At 41.9% G+C, this 26,061-nt stretch overlaps 5 protein-coding genes across 6 annotated transcripts; 2 read left to right on the top strand and 3 right to left on the bottom strand.

The window, feature by feature from the left end:
* Positions 1 to 122: 122 nt before the first annotated feature.
* Positions 123 to 6,412, bottom strand: LOC111602670 (negative elongation factor A). The gene is made up of 7 exons (XM_023319863.2): positions 6,013 to 6,412; positions 4,972 to 5,226; positions 3,443 to 4,888; positions 2,224 to 3,372; positions 1,349 to 1,762; positions 1,125 to 1,280; positions 123 to 1,067 (listed from the first exon to the last, which is right to left on the bottom strand). Exons 1-7 carry the CDS (start codon positions 6,220 to 6,222, stop codon positions 936 to 938), a joined length of 3,762 nt encoding a protein of 1,253 aa, XP_023175631.2. The 5' UTR covers positions 6,223 to 6,412; the 3' UTR covers positions 123 to 935.
* A 228-nt stretch (positions 6,413 to 6,640) lies between these two features.
* LOC111602672 (ATP synthase subunit C lysine N-methyltransferase) lies at positions 6,641 to 7,428 on the top strand. Its single transcript, XM_023319865.2, has 2 exons — positions 6,641 to 7,002; positions 7,064 to 7,428. The coding sequence occupies exons 1-2, from the start codon at positions 6,735 to 6,737 to the stop codon at positions 7,411 to 7,413; spliced, it is 618 nt and encodes a 205-aa protein (XP_023175633.1). The 5' UTR covers positions 6,641 to 6,734; the 3' UTR covers positions 7,414 to 7,428.
* A 23-nt stretch (positions 7,429 to 7,451) lies between these two features.
* On the bottom strand, positions 7,452 to 11,229 carry LOC111602671 (protein O-GlcNAcase). The gene is made up of 6 exons (XM_023319864.2): positions 10,813 to 11,229; positions 9,979 to 10,738; positions 9,228 to 9,909; positions 9,082 to 9,167; positions 8,609 to 9,027; positions 7,452 to 8,530 (listed from the first exon to the last, which is right to left on the bottom strand). The coding sequence occupies exons 1-6, from the start codon at positions 11,063 to 11,065 to the stop codon at positions 7,716 to 7,718; spliced, it is 3,015 nt and encodes a 1,004-aa protein (XP_023175632.1). The 5' UTR covers positions 11,066 to 11,229; the 3' UTR covers positions 7,452 to 7,715.
* A 413-nt stretch (positions 11,230 to 11,642) lies between these two features.
* On the top strand, positions 11,643 to 12,766 carry LOC111602648. The gene is made up of 3 exons (XM_023319816.1): positions 11,643 to 11,848; positions 11,964 to 12,119; positions 12,171 to 12,766. The coding sequence occupies exons 1-3, from the start codon at positions 11,726 to 11,728 to the stop codon at positions 12,636 to 12,638; spliced, it is 747 nt and encodes a 248-aa protein (XP_023175584.1). The 5' UTR covers positions 11,643 to 11,725; the 3' UTR covers positions 12,639 to 12,766.
* A 143-nt stretch (positions 12,767 to 12,909) lies between these two features.
* LOC111602612 (actin-binding LIM protein 3) lies at positions 12,910 to 25,310 on the bottom strand. Of its 2 annotated transcripts, XM_023319771.2 has the most exons (10): positions 24,799 to 25,310; positions 17,971 to 18,977; positions 17,254 to 17,310; positions 16,533 to 17,086; positions 16,187 to 16,360; positions 15,986 to 16,125; positions 15,297 to 15,385; positions 14,363 to 14,429; positions 13,760 to 14,001; positions 12,911 to 13,686 (listed from the first exon to the last, which is right to left on the bottom strand). In XM_023319771.2, exons 1-10 carry the CDS (start codon positions 24,800 to 24,802, stop codon positions 13,573 to 13,575), a joined length of 2,448 nt encoding a protein of 815 aa, XP_023175539.1. In that variant the 5' UTR covers positions 24,803 to 25,310; the 3' UTR covers positions 12,911 to 13,572. The 2 variants fall into 2 exon arrangements, with proteins under 2 accessions (XP_023175540.1, XP_023175539.1); XM_023319772.2 differs by lacking the exon at positions 17,254 to 17,310 and having other exon boundaries at positions 12,910 to 13,686.
* Between the last annotated feature and the right edge of the window lie 751 nt (positions 25,311 to 26,061).

Genomic DNA, 26,061 nt, shown 5'->3' with positions numbered 1-26,061 from the left:
GAAATACACATTTAGGTATAGGAATTCAGGTATAGCTGAGTAAGAAGAATATTGTGTCTACTATTATATGTAGCTATTCTTGCTGCCTTTCATATAAAAAAGACTCGATTTAAACATTAAAGCCATAAATATGGTTGGTTTATTTTAGACTATTACACATGTCTCAAGATTAATGTTAAATTTTTTCTGCGGTTGCTTTGCCATCATTTTCTTTTTTTTTTATAATGTTACATACATTCAGAATATTAATATTTGATATAATTTTTAATTTTGTAACGTTTAAGGTGAGCGTTGTAGTTTTCGCGTGGCTCCAAATAATTATTATGTTTCTTGCTAAATTAATTATACAGTTGTCTTTACTCGAGAACTAATTACATAATGCTAGCTATGCATATATATATTTATATATATAATTTCGGTATATATATTGTATATATTTGCATACAAATGAACACATACATTAATGTATATGTGGGTGTGTGTAAATGTACGATTATTTGCATTCGCCATTCAATTCATCTGTCAGCGCTCTAGTCAAGCGTGCTAATCATACATATTCATATATATTCGTGCGTATGTTGTGTGAGTGTGGGTGTGGGTGTATGCGTATGTGGGTATGTGTGTGTGTTTGTGTTTGTGGCATGATTTTTAAACGTTTTAAGCGCTAGCATATATACTACATACATATATACTAAGAACTGTACAACTACTAATTTACGTTAATTGTTTTATAGTTCATTTATTCCCATCTTGGAAAGCGGGGCTTAATAATGTAAAGGGGAGGGGAGAACTGGTTAGTAGCCTAATTAGCGGATAAGCCAAGCTGCTGGCCATGCAGAACGAAACAGACGCAGAGAACAAGCCCAGTAGCAATCAAATATAGTCTAGGGTATACACATAGGCTACTTGCGCACTATGCGTATGACCCTCGTGGACTATGAGGCGCCACTCTGGTCTACCAGCCTGTAGTTCTGGAATGTCTTCCATTCGCCCGTATTGTAGTCTAAGCGAATGTGCGATTCGACCTGGCACAGCGCCGTATTACCATCCTCCTGTTGCACTTTTTCCTATACAAATAAAGTATTTATAGTATATATACAACTCAATAGCGAAATAAAACATACCTCGGTTTCGCCCAGCTTTATGACCAACACATTTTCAGAATTGGGTCTTGGATTCTCACGCAGCCCAGCCATAAAGCCCAATATAAGCGCCTTATCAGGACGAGACACGCGATTCGCTTTGCGAAACATTTCGTGAGCCTTGTGAACATGCTCATTCTGAACAAAAAACATATAGAATGAGATTTATGCCATGTGTCGTTTAGCAAATAGTTATTGGTCCTTACTGATAATGAGAGCCCACGTCGCTGCGGCGCTTGCTGTGCAGTGGATGCTGTCGTCTGCTGCTGTGGCTGCTGCTGCTGGGTGACCTGCACCTGGACGGTGCGCGGTATGGTAGCATTGTTCCCTGGAGTACTCGTCGAGGTGACCAAACACTGCTGCAGGGCTGGCTTATGCTGCACCAGTATTTGCTGCTGTTGTGGCTGTTGCTGCTGCTGCTGGCGCGGCTGCTGTTGCGGCGCCGATGCAGCCGGCGATTGCGTTATAATCGTACGCTGTGTGCTGCTCGGCGCTGCCTGCACCTGCACCAGCTGCGGCTGCTGGCCAGGACGCTGAATCAGCGTCAGGCCCTGCGGCAGCGTGGTCAACCCGCCGCCCACATTGGTCATGACAGGTCGGATTATCGTCTGCTGCGTGGACTAAAATGCCATTTAAATTAATTAGTAAAATACATAGCTTTAACTTCACACTAAAGGCGGCTTTACTTTTGCACAATTTATGGTCGGAAATATCTATTTGACTTTGTCCCTATCAGAGACACTCACAGATTGAAGCATTTTAAACAATACATCTTCTAAGTTCTATTGATTTAATTCGGCCTACTTGATTTTAAATCACATTACTTTTAGTTAGTAATTGTATTAAGTAATTTTCATATATATATTGGTTTAGCTTACATCGAAGCAGAGAGGCAGACGAACGGATATTGTAAAGACATGAAAGACGAGGTCTGAACATATGTTATATATGTTGGCATATGCCAACATATTACGTCTTTGATAAAATTGAAAACGTTCTCCATCTTTCTTCCGTCTTTAGCAAACACCCCCTTTAAAACAGTCGAAAGGCTATCGACAAGACTATCTGCCGATCCACTTACATTGCCAATTACACTCGTCGGTGTCTGTTGCTGGACGATTACATGCTGGCCTCCAATGGGGTTGGTTGGTATTAGCGTAGGCATCAACTGCTTGCCGGACTGCACGCTCTGTTGTTGTGATTGTTGTTGCAGCTGTATCGTATGTGGCTGTATGCTCGTTGACGTCGTCGTCTTCACCAGGCTGGGCGGACCGGCCGCCGTGCTTGTCATGAGGGTGGCACCAGCACTGAGTCCGGATAAGCCGCCGACATTACTAATTGGTATCTGGTACATATCGCCACCAATGTTACGTAGTATGACGCCCTTCTGGGTGAGTATGATCGTCTTGTTTTTGGCCGCCGTCGGAGAGACGTTCAATGTGCTGCCCGCTATGGCACCGCCAGGCTGCATTAGCACCTGAGATAGCTTTGGCTGTTGTGTGGCAGTCGTATTGGATACAATCGTGTGTTGCGGATGCGGCAGTGGCTGTTGTTGCTGAAGCTGTGCCTGCAAATGCTGCTGTTGTGCTGCCTGCGAGGCGGGCTGTATGGTAACAGGACGATTCGGCAGCTGTACATTTTGTATATTAAGCGTTTGCTGGCCAGCAGCAACGGCTGCCGTCGTAGCCACCAATGGCGGCGGATTGGTAGACACTAATGTTGTAGCTTGTTGATGCTGTCGTAACGGTGTCATGACCACCCCAGATGTACCTGTGGTCTTCAGCAGTATCTTTGTGGGCGTCTGACTACTGCCGCCCGCTGCTGTTTGGTACAGTGTCGCTGTCTGCGGTCGCGTCTGTGTAAAGGAAGTGAGCGTAGGTAATGCGGGCTGCTGCTGTTGCGGCTGTGGTGCTGCTAGAATGTACTGTGTGGTTTGTGCCTGTGACGGATTAGCTAACAATTGCTGCTGCTGCAGTTGTTGCTGATGTTGCTGAGCAGCAGCTGCCGCTGCGCTGGATGTGGCACCTTGTTGCTGTTGTTGTTGCTGCAGCTGTTGCTGTTGCTGCTGCTGGGCCCGCTTTGCTGGCTGTATGATGGTTTGTGAAATAATGACCGGCCCACTATTTGCTGCTGTCTTTAGCTGACTCAACGGCATGGTCTTAATAGCTTGCGATGGTATTGTGGTGGTTGTGGTGCCAATGCCGCTGCTGCTGGCTGCCAAATGCGGTTTCTAAAAAGTAAAGTTATAAGATATAAAGTATATTAGAGAAAAGCGATGACTTTGTATAAAAGCTACATACCACTCGCTGCGCACTGGGCGTAGATGCCAATATTACGGGTGTGGAGCTGTTAATCAGTATGGGCTGCTGCTGCTGTGCTGTGGCAGCTACTGTTGTTACTGTCTGACTGCCGCTGCTGCCTGCAGCACTGGCGCCTACAACCTTTGCCTTGGCCGATGTTATTTTTACAGAAATGTTGTTCGGCAGATTGGCCAGCGGACTGGTCGCTTGCCGCAATTGCTGAGGCGTCAATATGGTGGTCGTGGTGGTGGTGGTGCTGCTGCTGCCGCTGCTACCACTTCCGCTGGGTGTAGCTGCTGCACGCGACATAGGCTTTATGTCCAGCTTTTCCATTTTAATGGTGGTATTGCCAACGGTTGTTGTTGTTGTAGCAGCTGTTGTTGTTGCTACGTTGTTGCTGTTGTTGAGGCGCTTCTGCTGCTGCGGCGTGCTGCGTATGAGTAAATGCGGTGCACGCTGTGTTGGCTGCTGCTGCTGAATAATGATTCTCTGCGTGGGCGCCGCTGTCAGCGGCGTCTTCGGCGTTGTTTGTGTGGGTGTAGTCGAAATCGTTGGCTCAATCTTCTCCAGCTTAATGTTGGCCGGCACAATGATCTCCTCGCTCTTGATCTCAATCTCCTGCTTGATACGTTTCGGCGTCTGATGGTAGCTGTTATTATTGTTGTTATTCGCCTTAGCCGTCGACTTGGTAACTTTCGCTTTACTCTCCGTCTTGCGCGAGGGCGTAGTTGCTACCGCCGCTGTATTGGTTTGAGCAAATTGCAGCGTAGCTGCCGCATATTCCGGTGTACCCGGCGTTTCCGGTTGCAACGTTTTTGTTGCCAGCTCTGGCGTCTTAAACTCTTGCTCATCCTGTTGTTCATCTATGCTGCCGCTGCTTTGGTTCAGCTGTGGCTCCAGTTTGATTTCAAAGCTGTTATTTACTGATGTAGTTGGCGTCTCTCCACCACTAGCATTATTCGCTGCAGACTCTGCAGGAGGACTGTCGCTGTTGTTGCTGATGTTTGCAGCTGCTTGAGCAGCAGCCGCTGCGGCGGCCTGTTGCTTCTGTTCCTGTTTTTTCTGCTGCTCCTCCAGCTGCTGTTCCCGCTTGCGCTTCTTGGCCGCAGCATAGCCGAGCGGCTGTTCTGTGAATTCGAGTATTTTAATGCCTCCATCTTTGCGGCCGGCAGGCGTCCGACTAAGATTAGGCCGTTGCGCATTACCCGGCACACTGGGCGAACGAAAGCCTGTGGTGGGCATACGTGATGGTATGCCTTTCAGCGGCGTTGTGTCCGTCATTTTCCGTGGCATGCCACGCGAGCGCAATGGGATTGTAGGTGCCGATGACTTCTTCAGCGAGGATTGGGCATCGGCAGACTTATGCAACAGCTCCGTGCGCAGCTGAGCGCTTTTTGGTTTGCGCTTCAGCGTGAAATGCTTAACGGGCACCGGCTGTTGACCAACCTGTTAATATACCATACAATAAATATTATATATATACTCTTATACTTGGGCTGTGTACATATTCATATACTCTGGATACTTACCACCGAGACTAGGGCATTCTTGTTTAGGTACTGGCACTCCAGCGGCAACATCCCCAGATCCGAATGCTTGGTTACCAGTTTACGAAGGTCGTTGACCATGTCGGTGAATATATGCCGTGTATCCTCATAGTCGGAGATTTCTGTATTTAGCGAACTAGTCGCCGGAAATGTTTTCATTGTCTCTGCCAGCATGGCGACCCATAACTCAGAATCCAGGCCGGCTACTTCGATGACCTCCTCTAATTCGCTTTTCCACTGTGAATTTAATATTTGACAAATTAATTACACTTTCACAAATATTATTTTTCAAAATATTTTGTTATAGCAACAGATTGCCAACCAATATATTGATAGCAGCATTCCTATTGAAATTCCCAATATTAAGTGTAATCTTATTCAATTATGTGTAGTTGGGATTTTAAACGTTTCAGAAAAAATATAAAAGGTATATTTTTATGAACATTCCATCGGCAACAACATTTATTGATAGTCGTTCAAACCAAATAATGAGTTTGTCATTCATATTCATAAAATGTATATATTTTCAATTCAATTATACTAGGTTTATCGGAGTTACTATTAAATTTCCCTGTGTTTAAACATAAACAACAAATAACAGTAAATGACTACACATATTCAACAGATTTGTGTTGACCGCCCGCTTAACGCCCACACACACATACACACAAAAAATACCAACACTGAATACTCTGAGACATAAAATCACACACAAGCACACACAATGCACACATCGATCGCGCAGAAGTGGCGGGAAATATTTATTTTCTCTTATGGCTAGCGTACAAAAACACCTAACACTTGTGTGCATACAATTAATTGCTCGAGCTAAAAAAATACTCTTGGCTATTGAAATATTAGGTTTAATAACATATTTGTTTGCATTTAAGTGTTCTGAGCATCAAAAACTCTTCAACACAGCGTGTGTGCGTGCACGCGCGTGTGTTTGTGTGTGAGCAAGTATGTATGCGTGTCCGTCCTGGTGTACTTTTTTCTACTTTATATTACACCAACGGGAATTACCTCTTCAACCAGACGACGCGGTATATGCAGAAAACTGAGCAGCAATTTTAATTTAACCTGCGTCTGCAAATCGGGAAAACACTCTTTGATGTTGCGCAAAACCTCTTTGTTTAATTGGGAGCATATTGAACCATTTATCCACGAATCGTTTGATGTGCCCAGTTTATTATGCAGCCACAGTGATGTGTCGCTGTCCCTTACATTCGCCATTTTTACGTTTAAGCGTAAACACACACGGCGCACATAAAACTTAGCACGTCAGACGGTTGATCACTTTATTGCAGCGCAATTTTCAATGAATATTCGCTTTATATTTTACTTTTTAACGAAAAAACACACACACACACGAAATACCCGTGGAAAATTGTAATAGGAAGCTACGACTGAAAAAAGTGTTGCCATAAGTCAGAGATAAGTGTGTACTCATGATGCATTACACACAAATGTTTGGTGAAACACTGGTCGACTGTTCACCCCTGAAAACATCGATAGGAAAATGTAAAATATTAATTAATAATTTCAATTGTGATTTGCAAATTCATTTATGTGTAAATTTGTAATAACTTAAATTGCTTATTATGTTTATTTGTCTGTCTAAAATTTCAAATTGACTTAATTTATTTCGTTTTATTTGTTTTAACCCTAAGCGCAGGTAATCAGCTGTTTTGCTCTTAGTTGTGTTGTTAGTTGTGCAAGACCTTTTATTTAAAAGTTTATGTATTATGGAAATTTTAAATGAAAGCGCACAATTATCAGTTAAAAAACAGAGCATATCAACGGGTGGTAAACTCTTGATAGGCCTAACTGGTGGCATCGGGATCGGGCTGTCCGTTGTGTGCGCCTCATTTGTGGCGCCCGCGTTTCGCAAATTTTGTTTGCCTTTTGTGCCAGCGACAACAGAACAAATACAAAATGTATTACAATTCTTGCCTAGAAGTACCAGTGGCAAGCTGTTGGACATTGGCTCAGGAGACGGACGCATCGTTGTGGGTGAGCTGCACTTGGATAATCATTTGCGCTCTAATTTAGACAGTTATGTAATCTCTTTTAGCGGCGGCTCAACACGCCCAGGGATTGAAAGCAGATGGCGTGGAGTTGAATCGTTGGTTAATTTACTACTCCCGATTGGCTGCACTTCGTCATGGTGTAGGCCAGCAAACCAGCTTCTTTCGCCGCGATCTGTGGAAGTTCAACATCAAGGATTACAATTATGTGGTTATCTTTGGAGTGGAGCAAATGATGCAGGATCTCGAGCACAAACTGATTGCGGAATGTCCACAGAATGCGAAGATCATAGCGTGTCGTTTCCCACTGCCACAACTGCAGCCGGCACGCGTCATCGAGGAGGGGGTCAACACGGTTTGGTTATACGATCTTAGCAAACAGAATAAACTAAGTTGATTTTATTTAAATATTTAGTCAATTTTATTATGTATACTTAAAGTAAATGCTAGAGCATGGAGCAGTCGGCATACGCATCGGTCGATCTGTCCAATTGGTCAAATACTAGGATTGTATAAAAAGAGCTTTTACCAGAGTACAAAAAGTAAAATAGATTAAGAACGATTAATGCACATAGAAACAGACGTAATTAAATACAATCTTAAAAAGATAATTAGGAAATCATATGGACCAGATGTAGAAGAAGCATTAGCAGAGGTGAAGGCAGTGTTCAAGTAGCCACGAATGCTCAGTCTTGCCTGCTAAAAGCGTCGTCCCAAATAAATGTTCTTGCCATCATTACGGTAGATCTCAATGAATCCAATTTTCGTATAGAAGTTCAATTGCTCTCTGTCTTGCTCTGGCACTCGGACATGTACACCAAAGCAGCCGTTGGCGCGGAGCGCAGCTAGCAACACGGTCAGCATACGCTTAGTAATTCCATTATCATGCTGCTCCGCTTCCCGCAGTGTAGCAGTGCTTATCAGAGCTGGAAAGGAGCCATATACTTCTGTTGGACAAGCCTCATCCGCCTTGGTATGCACGCTCTCAACAATGCGTGCAATTAGCTTTTGAGACTTGTTGCTGCTACCATTGGCTACAATATCCAACAAATCTCTGGGATACTTCTCACGCAGCTCTGTTAACCAGCAAATCTCTGTGTTTCGTTGAAAGACATTGATATCCAAGGCAGCGCAAGCATAGCCAACAATCGAGTCAGTCTTGTCATAGGCCACTAAACACAATTCCGGATGAAGAGTTAAATGTGCGCCCACCAGTACATCTGCCACAATGTCGACTAACTGAGCGGGCATCAAGATCTCATCGTCATCCGGCTCACTGTGCCATTGCAAATAAGTACGCGTGCAAATCCTATTGACGTCTGACTCATCCGAACTCTGATATGGTCTTAGCAGATAATAATTGGCCGTTGGATGTTCGGGCAGCTTGTAGACAAACAGGTCATTTCCGGAATCAACGGGCATTAACCGTTGCAAGTCGGCTGTTAGGCCACCACGAAATACCCAAGGCTCCTGATCACCAGACATGAATGCCTCCTTCCAGCCTTTGCTAAACCCTACAACAAAAAAAGAAGTAATTATATATGTATAGAGAATACGTACAATCTACATATACATATAGTCGTAAGACTTACATGTGTAGCTACCCTCCGTGTAGGTGGCCATGTTCTGTGGAAATTGACCCAAGGCCAGCCACTTCACATAGCAATTGAGCAGTGAGAGCGCGCCAGAAATGTCCCACACATACGAATACAAATCATGGCAGATTTCCTTATTCTCACAGTATGCAATTTTTATCAGTAGCTCTTGGACGCCGCCACATATCTTTCCGAAAAGTTCGGAACGTTGCATCCATTCGCTAACCTCTGGCTTAATAGGCTTTTCCGCATCAGCACCAACAACGTGATCCTGGAGCAACACATTCGCATTGACTTTAAGCCACTGGAATTCGGTGAGTATCTTCAGACCACGACTTCCGTGCTCAAAGGGTAAAAAGAATAGATCACAGAGCAGGTTTAAATCATCTAAAGTTATCTTTTTTCGACCCGCAGTTCTACAAAGGAATATATGTCAGAATGTAGTATTTTAAATTAATTAAAATGCTTACTTGACTGCTAAATCTTCCAGTTCTCCCGGCTCCTGCATTTCCGCGCTGGATTGGGGTGAGGATGAAGTACTTTCTACGTTCATGCTCTGTAAGAAAACCAAGTTCGTATTGCTCAATGTACTGGATAGGTAGTATAGTTCGCTTACATTCATATCATTGGCAGATTCTTCCATTATCACGTCATCGGCTACCAATTTGTTGGCCTCCTTCGGCGAAATTTGCGAGTTGATGCTGCTGCTACACTCCATCGGTTCATTGATGCCCGGGCTCAAGCTGTGTTCATCTAGCATTGTGTCCACATTCAAATTGGCAACCTGCTCCCGCTTCTCAATTATTTCATCTCTATTGATATCTACTATAGGCTGTATATTATTAGCTGGCTCGAAAATCTCACAGGTTAACTTGATAGTCTCCTCAACGCTCTTAGTTTCCATTATGGGCGCTGGCACAATCGATATGGGTATCTTCTTTGGCAGCTCAATGTTGGATGCCACGGTTGTGGGTATGTGATTTATAACCTCATCATTGGTCACAACTTTTGTTGGCGACATCAAAGAGTTCATCACCGGATTCGAAATGGGCGTCAGCGTGGAACTAACAGTGCTGCACACATCTGCCAGTGCCTGAAGCTGTGTGGTATTCACTTCTGGTACTGTGCGCGAATTTGTAGACGTAGTTGTTGTCGTCGTAAGGGTCATGCAGGTATTGATGGAGGGTATTATTGGTATTATGGGCATAACCATCTCTACCTGCGGCTGCGGCTTAGTAATCGGTCCCCAGGCTTCCTTCTCCACAAAAAACTCCGGCAGCCAATCGTTGATGGCGTTTCTGTAGGATTAACCAAGATCATGAGCTACGAAAATACATTTTCAAATGTAGTTACAAAATGACAATTACTTTAGAGCCAGGCGCGGGTGGTATACGTTCTTGGACAGACATTCTACTGGCAAATCGTCCTCGTTTTCAGTCTCCAGTTTAATATCAGCGCTCAGGGAGCTATTCATCTTCGAGTCCATGCTGCAGCGCGACCAGAAGGCTAATGTATGCACTGCTATGAAATTGCCATAGAACTCGCAATTGGGATTAGTCATGACACCGCGCAAATAAGGGATTAGTTCCGGCGAACGACCCGTGTACGGGCCAAGGAAGACACGTTTTTGGTCGTAATCATTCGCATGCAGATTATCCCAAATGACAGGCGGACGACGCAATATCTCAGTTATCTCCCGTATCGATTCAATCGTGATAATCTTCGAAATCACCTTGTCGCCTGTCCAAAGTATATCAATGTCATTGTGCAGCTTAGAGCCTAGCGTATTTAGATATTCCGAGTCCACAACAGTGGGCACAGCACGCGAGGCACAATACTGAGTAGGGCAGAAAAGGAATTTGGGACTGCCTAAATGCGTGAAAATCTCATTGGTCACCGAGACCTGAGCATTGGCAAACGTCTGGAACACCTCCTTGTCGGCCTTGGACAGCTCCGATTCAATGTCATCGAAGAGCAAGGCGTAGCCCTCACAACCAAACTGTGATACCTGATCTAGCTTGCGCTTCAACGTTGCAATCTCCTTCTGGCTGCTATACGTCATATCCAGACCTGGCGACAAAGCATAGTAGAATACAATACCCGCTTCTTTTGCAGATGTAATCAGACCTAATATACAAAATGAATAAGAAATTGCCTTTGAATCACAAGCCGCAATTGTTGAAAACAACTTAAATAAATACTTGATAAGTGATCTGCCTCCTCGACAGTGTAGAGCTCACGCCAGTAGGCACGGTGCTTGTAATCGTCTTTCGGTGCGTACATATACGAATCCATTCCCAGTTTTTTTAATTTGCGAAACAAATCTTTTCGCTGTTCGGTTGTCCATGGTCGCCCATAAAAACCTTCGATTACACCGCATATGAATTGTCGTGGAAGATCTTCAGTTGCGTGCTCCAAAGTTTCACATTTTTCCCTCATGTGACCGTCTTCCATTTTCACAGAATCAGGATAGATGCGAGCTAAATGGTTATTAATTTCAGAACACAAGAGCAAATGCGGCAAACGTATTAGTGGCCTTTAATGAGTGTGACCGAATTTCGCATATGCAAATATTCGAGCAAAAAACAAAGCATCGACGAGCATCGATTTATAATTTGCATCGATAAGTAAGGTATCGATAAATTAACTTAACGTCTATTAATTTAAATGAGCAGAAGTGTAAGTAGATAACAAATTTAAATTTAATTAAAGGGTCTTCTTCCTTAGATCATAAAGAGCTTTTATTTTCTAGTTCTGTTTTTCTGAAATGCAAATAATTTTAATTAATTTGAATTACATTAAATGGCAATGATATTTGAGCATAGCATTTTATGTTAATAAAATTACTTGAAAATATGTCAAGATGAAGTCAAGATACAAAATAGAACTGCAATATAATTAAAATTTTTTTAATTACTGATGTGGATTTTAAATACCAAAGCATCGATTAACGATCAATGGCATGTTTCAATTATCTAATTGCTGCGGTATTTCCTGATACGTGCACTAGTATTTTAAGGCATTTAGCTGACGGTCGCACTGCTTGCTTGTGTTTTTATTTTGTTTTCGTTTTAGATTAACATTTGAAAATTTTAAAAATTAAAGTGGTAACTAATGCAACCATTTATTGTTATACGGAGCTATAGGGAAGATGACGAACTCAAGTGCCAGGAGCTGGTGCGGGATTACATCATGTCATTTTCTTCAAAGTCTTTTTTTACCCTCTGTTTTCGTGAGGTGAGCCGCCGACAATTGCGTGCTTTATCGATGCTCAATCGTGGCTGCATCTGTCAAAAACTTCGCCCTCAGCCCAAATGATGTGTGTGATATATAAGAGTCATCATTATTTCAGATTACACTGCAATTTATAGTCATCACATGGGCCATATTCTTCATATTTCTGGGCGTGCCGCTGCTTTTCTGCGTGCTGACCATACCCGGCTGTGTGTTTTTTCTCTTCACCAGCACCTACTTCTCTTTTTATGCCAAGGCAGTGGAGCTTATGAGGGTAACGAAGTGTATATCTGCTTACTTACATTAAATTTCATTATTCATTTAGGTAAAGCCCTCACAATCTCTGGTGGCCGAGTGTTATGAGCCATTCATATTCCGCTGTGCACCAAACGAGGCCAGCTACCAGATTTTTATGGATAAGCCGCCATACGATGAAAGCTTTTTGAACAAGTTTCGTCGCCGCATAGTGGCCACCATAAGTGTTAAGAATCATCATGCCGTCTACAATGCAGCCTGGATATATCGTTTTGCAATTGCCAAGCACTATCCGCATCAAAAGATCATGGATCCCATGATAAATCTAGTCTCGAAAAACTGCATCAACGGCGGCTACGCCTCGCTGGAATGCACCATATCCGAGTGGCAAGAAAGCGAACGTGACTTCTACGACGATCTAGGCTTTGTGACACGACAAATCTACCACAAGCAAATCATTGGCAGCACACTGACAGTGATGAAGACCCAGTTGACATATAATTTAAAGACAGACGACGCGCTGCAAAAGCAAAACTAGTGGAACTCTAAAGAACAAATCTCCATATAGAGAATCTCTCGGGAAAACAAAACTGTGACACTTAGCACAATTATTTATGTATTGTATAAACATTCCACTCACGAGAATCTATTTATTTTGTATAAAAAGAAACACTGTCTTCGTTTTGTCCTGATTTTTATTATATATATAAATATATATATATATATATGTATATATATTTTTTTTTTTTTGACATATTCTATTTAAATAAATAAAATATATATTAATAAATAAAAGTTGCAAGTGTTTTTAGCTGATTTTACATATCGCATCTAATTTTGAATTAATTAATTTCTCTTCAATTAGTTATTGTTTTATTTTTGTGTGTAAGTAGGTACATTTATTACTTTCTTTGATGCAATTCTCCTTTCTCTTGGATTAGCCGTTGTAGTTTGTTTATAATAAAAAAGCTTTGACTGGCCGTTTAACTAATTGAAATTTGCATACCCCGCAGATTGCCCATAGTATCGCCTGGTTGGAGGGAGTATGCATTGAAGTCGTTTACAATCTCGGACTCAGTGACAGACTTAATTGTTAAATGCTTAGGTTGTACTCTGCTAGGGTATTTGCGGGTCGGCTAGCCGACGTTTCTAGTTTGGTTTCTTATAGAATTTATATAGTTATCAGCGCAACTAATGCTTAAAAAAATAAATTGGAGCTGCCAGCTGGACAGTCCATACTTCAAATGTAACTATTTTCCATCTCTTCTATATACGTTTCTTCTTTTTCTTAATTTTTTTTCAACTATTTGTTTAAAGCGTGTTTCGAAAACTGGCTGTGAAATTAGCATAGTTTTTCTGTTGTTTATGGTTTGGGGGCCTCTTTAAATATGTAGTTAAGAACCACTCAAAATGTTTAGGTAATTGTTTTGGTTTCGTCGCAAGCAGCCGCTCCCGAAGATGCAGCCAGCCATTTAGAAGAGCTTCACGCGTCGCTTCAGCTCGTTGCGCCTCCATTGTGGCAGCCTATAGAACTCCGATCGGGCGCATTGCAGGATGTGCTCGAATTCAATGTCCGACAAATGACGCTGCAAAAGAAAATATAATTTATATATGAGCATATATGGTATTTATTGAGTTCTTTTATCTAGCATGGCTCACCTCCAGGTTGCAGCGATCTACATCCGATGGTAGACGGTAATTCGTTATAAGCAATATGTGATACGGATAGATTTTAGCTGGCTCATGCACCAACATCGAGTGCGCCATATTGGGCAGGCTGCGTCGGATGAGTCCTGCCTGCGGGTAGTGATAGGACAAGGCGCCCGAGTAGGTGCTCGAGGCAGGCAAATCGCCGCCCATCAGGGCACGTCTATCGCCCTCTGTAATTGAGTCAACCGATGCTGCAAAGAGACCGTTTTTATATGTCACAACGATCTAGACAGTAGATTCAATAGTAGTCAATCAAAATTATTCAGTCAGAGTCAGTCACAGGCACAAAGTGATTTGTGCTACAAACACTCGAATAGAAATCTCCAATCAATCACAATCTGTGCCGTGGTTTGACCATCGATTACTCTATCCGTCACGGAGTCGACACAGTATGAAAAGTTTATATTTGTGCTAAGTGATGGATCAATCGCAGGCGGTCAGTTTGGCTAGTAATTAGTTTAGTAGTATTTCCCATGATGTAACTTCTCGCTTACCACTTGCGCTGTGCATCTAACGACAGTCAGTTAATTGACCCCAATGAATCAAACTTACCCTCTGATTTGCCACAGCTTAGATCTGTGCTGTGTGTCTTGTCCCCCAGACCTCCATAGGAAAAGTCCTGTTTGGGTTAGGAAAACATACAATGGATTATCCTCATGTACATCACAGAGTTGAGAGCATGCCAAAACCAAAATATTAAAACTCAACAAATGCAACAGGTCTACAAAAGTTATGGTGTGTTATAGGTGTGTGTGTGATGGGTTAACCAACCAAACAAAGAAGAAGCTTATGCATTCCAAGAAACAAAAAATGAAAAACTCTAAGGAAGTGGAAATCAAAAGGAAAAATCAACGCAAGCATTCTTACAGTGGCACCATGCATCGTGGCAGCGGCTGATGTTGTTGAGCTGAATGTGTGAGAGCGTGGAGCCAAGCCGTATCCGGGTTTCGGCACATGACGCAGCGCGCTCACCACTGAGCCGAGTTGTAAGTGATGTATGTGTGTGTGAGGTTGATTGATTGATTGATCGTAGTGTGATTGTTAGTGTTGATGATAGAGAATATTCATGTAAGATGTTTGATCGATTTTGTGATGTATGTCATCAATATGTTTGATTGATTGAAGTGAGTGTGAATGTAGAATATTTTTAGATATGGCAAACATATAGCATAGGCAAACACACATAAATAGTTGGAAAGTAAGTGTTAGAGACACAGCACAAGGAAGCAGCAGACCAACCAGTTGATTTTTGAATTAGTTAGACCCAAAGAACCGAGCCGAATGATGCAGTTGGAGCAGCAGCAGCAGCAGCCAAAAGAGACAAATGTTTGTTTTTTTAGTGACTGAGCAATAGGAGAAGCAGATGTTAGGTACTTAAGATACTACAGATTGATAAATATATACGCAGATAATTAATGTTAGCTACAAGACAATTGACCGCGCACCAAAGAACAGGAACAACAGGTAACTAAGTCTCAGCACTTACGGAGCTGTAGCCGTTGCGTATGTAGGGCGGCAAGGTTGTTGTTTTGAATCCGTATCCGGGCTTGGGCGGCGAGCGATAGGAATGTATGGCTATAAACGTAATTGTTCCACATGTAATACAAGTTGACAAATTGAATGGAGACACGCCTATACCCTAACAATCTCTATCAAATTAGGGCTGAAAACCAAATGAAGGTTTCAAAAGGAACTTAAGCTTCAATAACATATATTCTAACAACTTTAAGTCACGATCTGCTTTTGTGAATGTAGAAAAGATGTATTTATGCAACTGAAACTGAACCATATATCGAAGTAAAAAAAACATTTGCCAATATATACTCGTTTAATCGTTACAAAAAGAGTATATTTGGTTTATTGAGTCTGTTAGCCAGAACTCCATCTCCGTTGCCATCTCATGGAGTAAAGACAACTAGCTACAACAGAACTGAACTGAGAATCGAAACATATATACCCGTTCGAGCACTAAAAAGTATATCTGTTTTAGAAAACTTAATCTAGATAGTTTTACGGCTTGACATTTGTCCATCTATGCGGTTGAAACTGTTTTTAACGGATACTACTATATCGTTCATAATTCTTGAATCGTGAACGAGTATTGCGCAGTCGGTTGCATCCGACAGCCACTCTTTGGGGGCTTGAGGCCATGACTAGCACATATCTCATGTTTACCATTGTAGCTGGGGGCATTGCCCAGCGATTTGCCCAGTGAGCCACGGTAGCTGGTGGATCGATCGAACATCTCGTCCTCATTGAAGGGCTTCTGATGATCCAGATTGCGTGACGGCGAGGCGCCAATAGGCGATTCGTATCTGTGAACGAAACAGAACTTTGAATGTTTGCTTTTATAGTAATGTATGTCTGGGCTAATACCTCAGCTTGTACAGCGGCTCCTTCGAGGCTGAAGGAGTCCGCGACGCATTGCGCGGATCCAGATTGTTTTGCTTCCATTTCCTATACTTGGCGTGCTCCTTGAGGTCCTTTGCAATAACCGAACCAATGCCAGAATTGAGCTTTTCCAACTGCTCAGCCTCCCGTTGCAGGCGCCTGTTGAAGTTCTCATTAATAATCTGTTCGACCGCTTAATACACTATAAATTCGTTATTCTTCTTTGTCTTAAGACGGGAGGTAAACGGACTTCCGTTTATGATAGCTCTGATCCCTTCCATTTGTATTTAAGCTCAGACATAGCTGTGATATTCCCTGTAAGCCAACTTACGTCTGCTCCTCGCCATTCTTGACATTGCCATTGGTCCGCTTGCCATTCTGGTTCTCCTCGTCGTCGTCATCCGAGACGGGTACACCCTTGTAGGTGTCACTGTAGCGTCGCCTACGCTCCGGATCCGTATAGGGGTATGGAGGAGCCGGAAAGTCGTCTCTCTCGATTTTGGGCTGTTCGCCCGGTGGCGGCTTCTTGGCTGCCGGATAATGCGACAGCTCAATGGGCTCCTCGTTGTTCATGCCGGGGCTTTTGGGCCGTGGCGTCTCTGACCGTATGGCATCCACCAGAACCTTCATGGCGCTGCGCGTTCGCGAATGTGGACGCGATGGTGGACGACTGCCGGCCACAGAGCCCGCGTTACTGGTCGTCGCATAGGAGGCGGGCCTATGGAAATGAGGCGACAGCGGCGTCTTGTCATACGGATCGATGGGCTTGCGCAGATAATGAGGCGCATCGGTCAGATAGCTATAGGTATAGATGCGCGATATATCCTCTCCGATCGGTCGACCATACTCGCGCAGAATCAGCCCCGGACTGACAGTGCGATAGTGCTGCAATATAGAAAATGTCGACTTATGTATATGTATATATGGGATCAATAGGGCGAATGCCAGACACTAGCATGCGATGCATGGGGTTTTTGGATAAGCTTAGGCAGCTTTAGAAACAAGCGATAAATGGCAAAAATAGGAAATTATAATAAAATTATAAAACAAACCTTGCGGCTAGAGGAATAAAGTGAACCATTAAAACTCGGTGTTCTGGAACGGATGTACTGCAAAACGAACGATAATAAATCAAAGGGCAAGCTCAAAAACAGGTGGAAAATAAATAAAATGAAAATGTGTATAAAAACCAAAGTCAAATCATAATAAAAACTCAAAATAAATTGCAAAATAGGTGCAAAAGGCAGGTCAAGGTGTGTTCTCAGTGTGTCGGTTCTGAATGCGTGTGCGTGTATGTGTATATATGTGTGTGTATGCGTGTGTGTGTTTGTGTGTATGTGCGTGTGTATATGTGTATGTGTGTGTGTCTACACTCAGAGAAAAACCCACTTAAGTATCAACGATTCTACAAATTACGTTATCTTAATAGAGACTCAAAAGTTTTTTAAAAAAAAACTTTATATTTAACAACGCATATTTGTAGCTAATACTTGAGTCTTATCGCAAATAGATGAATCTTTCAGAAAATATATTTTTTGTTGATTTCTTGATTAATATCCTATTTAATCATACTTCACCTTTGGCAGTGCATAATTTGGAATAAGAACTGAACTTGAAGCTAGTTTTGGAACTTTAGGGTTTGTCTCTGTGTGCATGAGTGTGGGATAGACATTCATATTAGTAGTAGTTGCAGGAGCATTGGCTGCATCGCTTCTTGGTGCAGTAATTGAGGCCCAGCCTACCCATCCTCTTATTTAGTCTCCACCTACCATGTCGCTGAGCGCACTGGAGCTCATGCGATCGCATTCGGTGTCTGTAAAGTTGCCATTGGAGGCGCCGCCCGTAACTGAGGTGGTGCCTGGCCTACCAGTACCACCGACAACGCCACCACCAGTACCGTTCAGTATGATGCCGGATTCGGAGGGTCCGGGACCACAGCGTGGATGCCAAATGGCGCTGCCCTGCAGGTACATTTCCTCGCCATCGCCGAATGGATCGCCGCACTTGGTGCAGCGGGCACAGGTTGGATGGAAGTGATGGTTGTCACCGGCTTGAAGCACCTTGCCGCTGATGAAGCGATTGCAGTAGGCGCACTTGACGCCAAAGCTCTTCTGGTAGCACTTCTCACAATAGGGCACCGCATCCTTACCCATATACTCGCCATTGAGGACTGCGTTGCAGGACTTGCAACAAAAACACCACACATGCCACTGTCTATCCAATGCGACTAGGGCCTGGCCCTCCTTCAGCAGCTCGCCACAGCCGGCACAATCATTGGGATCATAGTCCTCCTTCAGATGCGCCTTATGGGATAATATGCCGCTCGTCATCTGCTGCGCGGTGGCACGTGTTGGACTCTCCGCCGGCGGCGCAGGCGATTGTACGGCAGCGGTGCGTGCCGGCGAGGCGGGCGCACCTCCCGTCACACACTGCTCGCAGAGCACCTCCTTGCCGGTGTTGGTCACCTTGCTGCCGGATTTAAATGGCTGGGAGCACTTGGAGCAAGTGAAGCATTTCTGATGATACGTCTTGCCCATGGTGCTGACCACCTCGCCTTCCACATACAGCTGGCAGGTGGCACACTTGGTGCCATACAGCCGTTGATAGTCCGGTATGCAATAGTAGGAGCCATCCTTGGTAAAGAAACCGCCGGTGGCTAAGGATTTCTTGCACTGGCAGCACTGGAAGCACGCCTTGTGGAAATGATTGTCAGCCACACGCAGCACCTCTCCAGAGCACTTTTTTGTGCATTTCGCACAGTAGATTTTTTGTTTACCTGACAAAGCGAATGGCGAGAGAAAGAGAGAGAGAGAGAGAGAGGAAGATTAGAGCTGGAATTCATTCAACGTTTACGTATACGTAATGTGGCACAGATTACGTATACGCAAAGTTGTACGCTGATGTCATATGCATGTGATGTGATAATGCCCCAACCTTGTGCCGTTTTGCCCGACTTTAGTCTGAGCGCAGTCAAAGTGTCGTATTCAGATATCTCAAATATATAGCTGTATGTATTTAGGCTTTTGTATAAATGTAGCTTGAGTGACAGTTCGTCTTTGAATATATTTATATATTTCTGTATACATAGAATAAGTCCAGGCACACTTACCTACACAAACATGTACCCACACACGCATGAGTCATAAGCAATTAATCTTATCATCGATAAGGCCAAGGGCGGCACATACTTTGACAAGAGATATCTAAACACATTCAGCGAAAAACAGTCTCAACCCAACACTTTTTTAATGTTAAAAAATTTAATGTTTGGTATTAAAACCCTCAGTGTAAAGTATATTCGGAAAAAGAAAAGCTCCAAATGTTTTTGTTTCTTTTCGAGCAATATGCAAATTGGTCTCTAATTTACTATTATTTACCTGTTAAAGTTTATACCTCTATTAGCAAATAACATGACTAAATGTCTTTTAAAACACATATACCCTGTATGGTAAGCACCTTATAACTGTCTAGTTGCCCTATCTGTTATTTGTGTGCACAAGTGGGGAATAACAGGTGCAGAGGAAGACAAAGAAAAGGTAAAAATGTTGCTCTTAATTATTTTATTGGACTTTTTCAGCAATTGCCTTATATACGATAAACACGTATATAACCTATACTATATATATAGTAGATAGAGAGTCAACAAGGTGACACTAGGGTATAAAGATAGCAGGTTAAAGAAAACAGATAAAGCAGGCAGAATGATCGATAAGGGATAAGTAAAAGAGAAAGGAGATAGCAAAAGCGAGATAGAGAGAAAGAGAGAGAATGAGAGAGAATGAGAGAGACAGCTTAACTGATAAGAAAATTGTAAAGTCCTACATTATGAACAAATTAAAGATATGAAGATATTAAGAAATATTGTTAGAGATATGGAACAAGAGAAAATGGGAGAACGACAGCATATGGAGGGAAAGAGGGAGAGAGAAAGGGAGAGACAGATACACGAAGAGAATGACCATGATAAAGAAACAAATGAAAGGATAAAGAAAATATAAATAATCGGGAAAGAGATAGAGAGAGAGAGATAGAAAGAGAGAAAGAGATAGATAGCGAGAGAGAGAGAGAGAGATACAGAGAGATAGAGGGAGAGAGAGAAAAGACAGGTTCACAATTAGAAATTGAAAGAAAACTTTGTTAACGTTTTCTAGTAATCTTTCTTTTGTTACTTTTGCTATGCTTTTTCGGGCTGAAAGATAATCGAATTAATGACTAATACATTAATAAGGAAATGCGCTCATGACAAAATCACAAAATATACAAATAACATATGCTTATCCGAGAGCTAAAACATTGTCTATAACTAAGTTAGGAGAGTCCCAGGTGGGTTTTTAGAGGCAGTAGGGGAAGGGAAACAAGTTTCGAATAGGTCGCCAGCACAAAACGAAACCAAACGACACAAATTGCCGGCCATGACGGATGTGTGGATGTTTTCAAAGGCGGCTTCCAGCCGGGCCCCAAAACCAACGCGTCGATTGTTTTAAGAGATAACAGAAATAAAAAAGAGCGAAACGAAAAACAGCAACAAAGAACTATAATATATGTGAAAATTTCTAACTTTGTCCAATTTACAATTTCCATGGAAGCGCACAATACTTTGACATCATTCAGATATGCGTATTATGTTTTCAGTCATATAATGTATAATATAGTATAGCGTACAGTATAGTATATATATACAATTGGGCATATTAAAAGTAACGCTAGAGTACTAGCTGACAACTGTTTACAGGATACCTGCTAATCGATCACACTTGCTCTTAACTTTTCATACGTTTTGTATATTTTTCATTTTCGTTGTTGACTTTTGAATGATCATTTTTACTTTTCGGGTTTAGTTCTTTTTTTTTTGCTTTGTGGCTCGCTTTTGCGGTGTTTTTCGGTCTCTCTTTGCTTTCTTCGTTCTGCCTACAAAATAGAATTTATTGATAAGCAATGTGCCGCGCAACAAATAGCAGCAGACGCAACAGCAATAGCAATAGCAACAGCAACAATGCCGTTAGCTCGTCGCATTATAACGGTGACGTATGTCCCATTGAATGAGACCCGCAGCTAGCACAAACAGAAACACAATCGCAAGCACACATAACACATACACCAACACACACACACGCACACACACATTACGCATACGTGTATTTCGTTTCAATTAAACTTTTTTTGCCGCTCGTTTATTATGCAATCACAGACATTTTTCAGCGTCTCGCATATTTAATTTGGCATTTTGTTTATTGACTTTCAGACTCCCCCCTCCCTCCGTCTGCCGACGCCCGCCTGTTCTATTAACAGATCAATGATAATTACATGGCCACAACTCAAAATTATTTTTTCAATGAGTTTTTCACTGTGAAAATGTGGCAAAAATTGTTAATTTTCATGGTAGATCAGCTTCGCTGTGGGTCTGCTATTCTGCGGAGTCGACGAGTGCCTAGCTATATTGTTGGAAAAAATGTTTATTGTAATTACGGCAGCGATTTTAGTGCCGCAGCTCTGGAATGATGTCATCCTCGTCGTCAGAGAGTCGGCGACCCACCACGAATTGGAGTTGTGCCACAAAAAAGTAAAAAAAATAAACACGCACATAACCTCACAAACTGGTTATGGGAAAGAATAGCATTTGGTATCGAATTTGAATTTGAGTAACTAAAAAACCAAAAAAAATAAAGAAACAAACTCGTTTCTTAGCCAGACGTAAGTGAGGGACGCAGTCCCAAGGTTAAATTGTGGGGCTGGCAGAGAGGTCAACTGCAGGGCAAATATTTAATTAATTTAAGCCGCGCCCTACTTTAGCGTAGCATTCCGAGTCTCTAACTTAGTCAAAAACGTGCAATGCGACGTCATTGACTGCGCAATACTCTGCACTGCACAGAGAGTGAGAGAGAGGGAGAGGAGTTTGCCTTATTTGGAATTAAATGCAATCAGAACTGTAAATATTGATTTTTGTGACTCTCCAAATTGGGCTGCACTCAATCTTCGAGTCATTGCTAACAGTACGTTTTACTTATACTATATTTATTATATTTTCGACCTACCATGTACATGTTCAAAACTAAAATGCCATTTTTCCTGTGCATACAGGGTATAAGAACCTTGAAAAGGCCAATGCCAAGAGAAGTCAGAGCCAAGCACAGTACGCATTGTCTATGTCCTTGCCCCTGGCCTGCCTAACGCAACTGTGACTGAAATGTGCGTCAAATCCTTGACAGGAAATGTCGAGGACAAAGCTGAAAGCCAGGCAACATTCGAATGACAGCAAACATTTCCAATATATTATGAATAGAACTAAAGAAAAAAGCAAAAAAGCAGATGCCACACGAGAGAAGCAATTGGAATGACACGCCCACACACTCACACGTATACGAAGTTTATTCGTTATTATATTTATGGTAAAGATCCATAACATAATCAAATACATATCCACAAACACGTATATGTATATATATATATATATATATATATACATATATATATATATATATATATATATATATGTGTGTGTGTATATGTATACGTGTGTATATTTAACGAATTACTCATCAAATCTAAATTGCTTGGCAAGTGTTTTTTTAATGAGCTCAACCTGCCGTATACATAATCTCTCACGGGTTTCTACATGAAAGAATCACACCGGAGTGAACATGCAGAGTATGATTGATAGAAATATATGAAATTAAAGTAAAAAGGTTGCTTTTGCAATATACAATTACAAACTTCTACTGAGATGTTTGAGTGAGAGTTGCTTCGAGTATGTAAACTGAAACAGGGTAATCGTTAGTCGTGCACAATTTGCAGACGTCACTTTAACAGTTAATTTTTGGTTTGTTTGCGTCCGCGTTCAGAGTGCTTCCTGTATGCTTATTAGACGGAAAAAGAAAAGTGAGAAGAAAAGTACATCGCAGAGAAGTACGTGAATGCGAGATCTGATGATGACGCTGCGTCTACGAAAATAGCATTCAATTAGTCGAACGGACGTCGCGACGAAGAGGACGTCTCCACTTTCTCATGCAAGTGCTCTGACCTATATAACCCGTCCCAGCCAAAGGGGGCGAGTAAATGAGATGCAGGCGAGTGCACGACGTGAACAAATCAACGACCAAATAAATGAGAAAAGTGCCACAAAGTAAGGAAGCGGCTGCGATGGGGCACTGAAGCGGGGACAGCGCATTGCGCCCCCTTTCATTTTCATTTGTGCTATGCGCGCAACGGGGGAAAACATAAAACAAAAACAAAAAACAAACACAAAAAGGAAACTACGTAAAAAACCACATCGAACATCAAAAACCACAACCAAAAGCGAGGCCCAATACGACGCGAAGTCAATGCTCTGCACATTAATTCATGTTGAGCAGTTGTTTTTGCTGTAATACCCTGCAAACAATGCATACAATCTTAGAGCTTCTAAGATGAGAGAGTTTATAACATGTTTATTAATAAGGCATTAATACAAATTAGTTGTGCAGATATTAAAACATGTATGAAGCAGTAGCATATCTAGCAGGTTACAGGGTATTTGCTGGTCGGGCACTCTTACTAGTCCTAGTGCTGTTGTCTTTCTAGCTATTGTTAAGCCTTTTGAGTAGAGATCGTTGAACGAGCAACGAGCACTGCACATTATGGACTTGTCTCCATATTCGGAGAGGTTGGGGCGGGAGACGGCTGCCCAAGTCAATTAGGCATTTTAAGCACGCACACAACTACAAGTGTTCGCTGGCGCGGTCCAAAAACTGAGAGCCAAGAGCTAAGCACATGAACTTAATTATGGCCAGAGGACCGGACGATGAGCCAAAGCAATTAATCATAAACAACTGTAGAAGAAGAAGCAGAAGCAGAAGGAGGAGAGAAATAAAGAAAGAGAAGAAACTGCAAAAGGGCTATGCAATTACAGAACAAGCTAGAGACTCAGGTTTCCATTAGACTCCCAGCTGCAGTTGGTTCCCAGGGAGCAAGACGAACGGTAAATGTACAGGTATTCATGATGACGACGTCTTAACGGTAAAGTGTGTATTTCTAGTTGCATTTTGAATGTGGCCGCCAATTTGGGGCATTGTCGCGGGACACGGTGGGCCAGTTAATAGGATGGTATTCGAACCAAAAAAACTTGTTCTTACAACAACACTGACGTCATCGCAGCTGAGAGCCAAAATGGGGAGTGGACAACGAAAACCAATCATATGTGTGTGTGTGTGATAGTATCGGAGTGTGGATTTTTAGTGTTTCGCTCTCAGTCGATGGGCCTAACCAGCTGGCCAGTATTGATTAACAATTGCATGCAAATACACACAACACACATACACAACGCAATTTTACTGGTTTTCTTATACAGTGCCATAATACGCTACTAATGCGTTAATACCATCAACTAAACTATATATGTACACATGTGCACGCATACATTCACGACTATGAGAGCAAACACAAAGAGTAAATACAAGAGAGAGAGTGAGTGAGAAAGAGAGCGGACCTGGCCACCCTCTTTCACTGACGTTCGTGGTCTTTGGCTTTGCGCAATTTTGTTCGCTCACACACACACACTTATTCAAACGTACATATATAGACAATCGTATTCAGTGTCGGCATTACAACTACAAACAACTTACCCATTGTGAGAGATACTGTTATACTCTTCACTCTAGCGCCTGCAATATGGGGGAGGGTAACACACAAATACACGCACGTATAGAAAGCAACAACAAGAACGGTATAGGCGCACAGGTCACCACTACTAATTTAGCCAGCCCCTTCACTTCACTTCACTTCACTAACAAATTTTTTCCTCTGTTAGATTTTTTCTATTTGTATCTTTCTCGTATGCATTCGCAATTCACGTGTATTTATGTATCAATTGTAGGTGGCTGGGGCTGTGTGAATGTGTGTATGTATGGTTTTGACGCGAGCTCGATGCGCATTCGGCTTTTCTCCATTCACAAAATGGTATTTATGTCCAAAAAACCAAGAAAATCACTGTGAAATTATATTGTTTTGGGCTTTTTCTGTATGCTTCTTACTACAGTTGCTTAACAAATATAAATTCCAATTTGAAGCTATTCCAAAAAAACCCCCGCGCAGCAACAAACGGCACCGACAAGCGACGACGACGGCAGCAACAAAACGACTATCTTTTAAATGAGCCGCATTGAGAGAATATCTCAGATACAAATAGAGATGTGCTAACCAATCAGACTATCGATAGCCAAACCAACTACCTATCGATTGATAAGGCGGAAGATTTGATTTTGTTTTTATTTTGTTTTTTTTTTAATGCGTTTTGCGTGTACATTTGCACAATAAGCTTTCTTAAACATTATAATAATAATAATAATAATAATAATAATAATAATAATAATAACATTACTAACAAAACTATTACAATTAGAATAAAATTCATAATTTATATTCACCCAATTTGGTGCACGTTTCACAAGTTAAAATTTAATAGTACATCGAGATTTTGCATAGTTTAAAAGTACATACATACTTAGTTAATTATATGAATCATATACAGATATAATTACCCAATTTACTTCACTTTTTCTTATTTCTCAATTTCCATTCGCATTTCTAAAAGATTATCTTTTTTAAGTAATTTAAGCTACTTTTTAATATTGAATTATAATTGTTTTTCTGTTTTTTAATAATGTTGACAATGTATGCCTGTGCGCACCCAGAGACACGCGAATAAATTTGGCTAAAATCCACTCAGGGTAATGTGGAAACGGATATGAAATATGTGTGCAGGTATATATATATACAGAGATAGATATATATATTTATATGTTGACGCATATATATATATATATATATATATATATATATATATATATATATATATATATATTATTGAATGTATGTATTTTACTATA

This window comes from Drosophila hydei, unplaced genomic scaffold, assembly GCF_003285905.1.
Source record: "Drosophila hydei strain 15085-1641.00,03,60 unplaced genomic scaffold, DhydRS2 tig00008144-arrow-arrow-pilon, whole genome shotgun sequence".
Taxonomy (NCBI): Eukaryota; Metazoa; Arthropoda; class Insecta; order Diptera; family Drosophilidae; genus Drosophila; species Drosophila hydei.
Note: the sequence above shows the minus strand (reverse complement) of the source record. Positions and strands in the feature narration are given on the sequence as shown.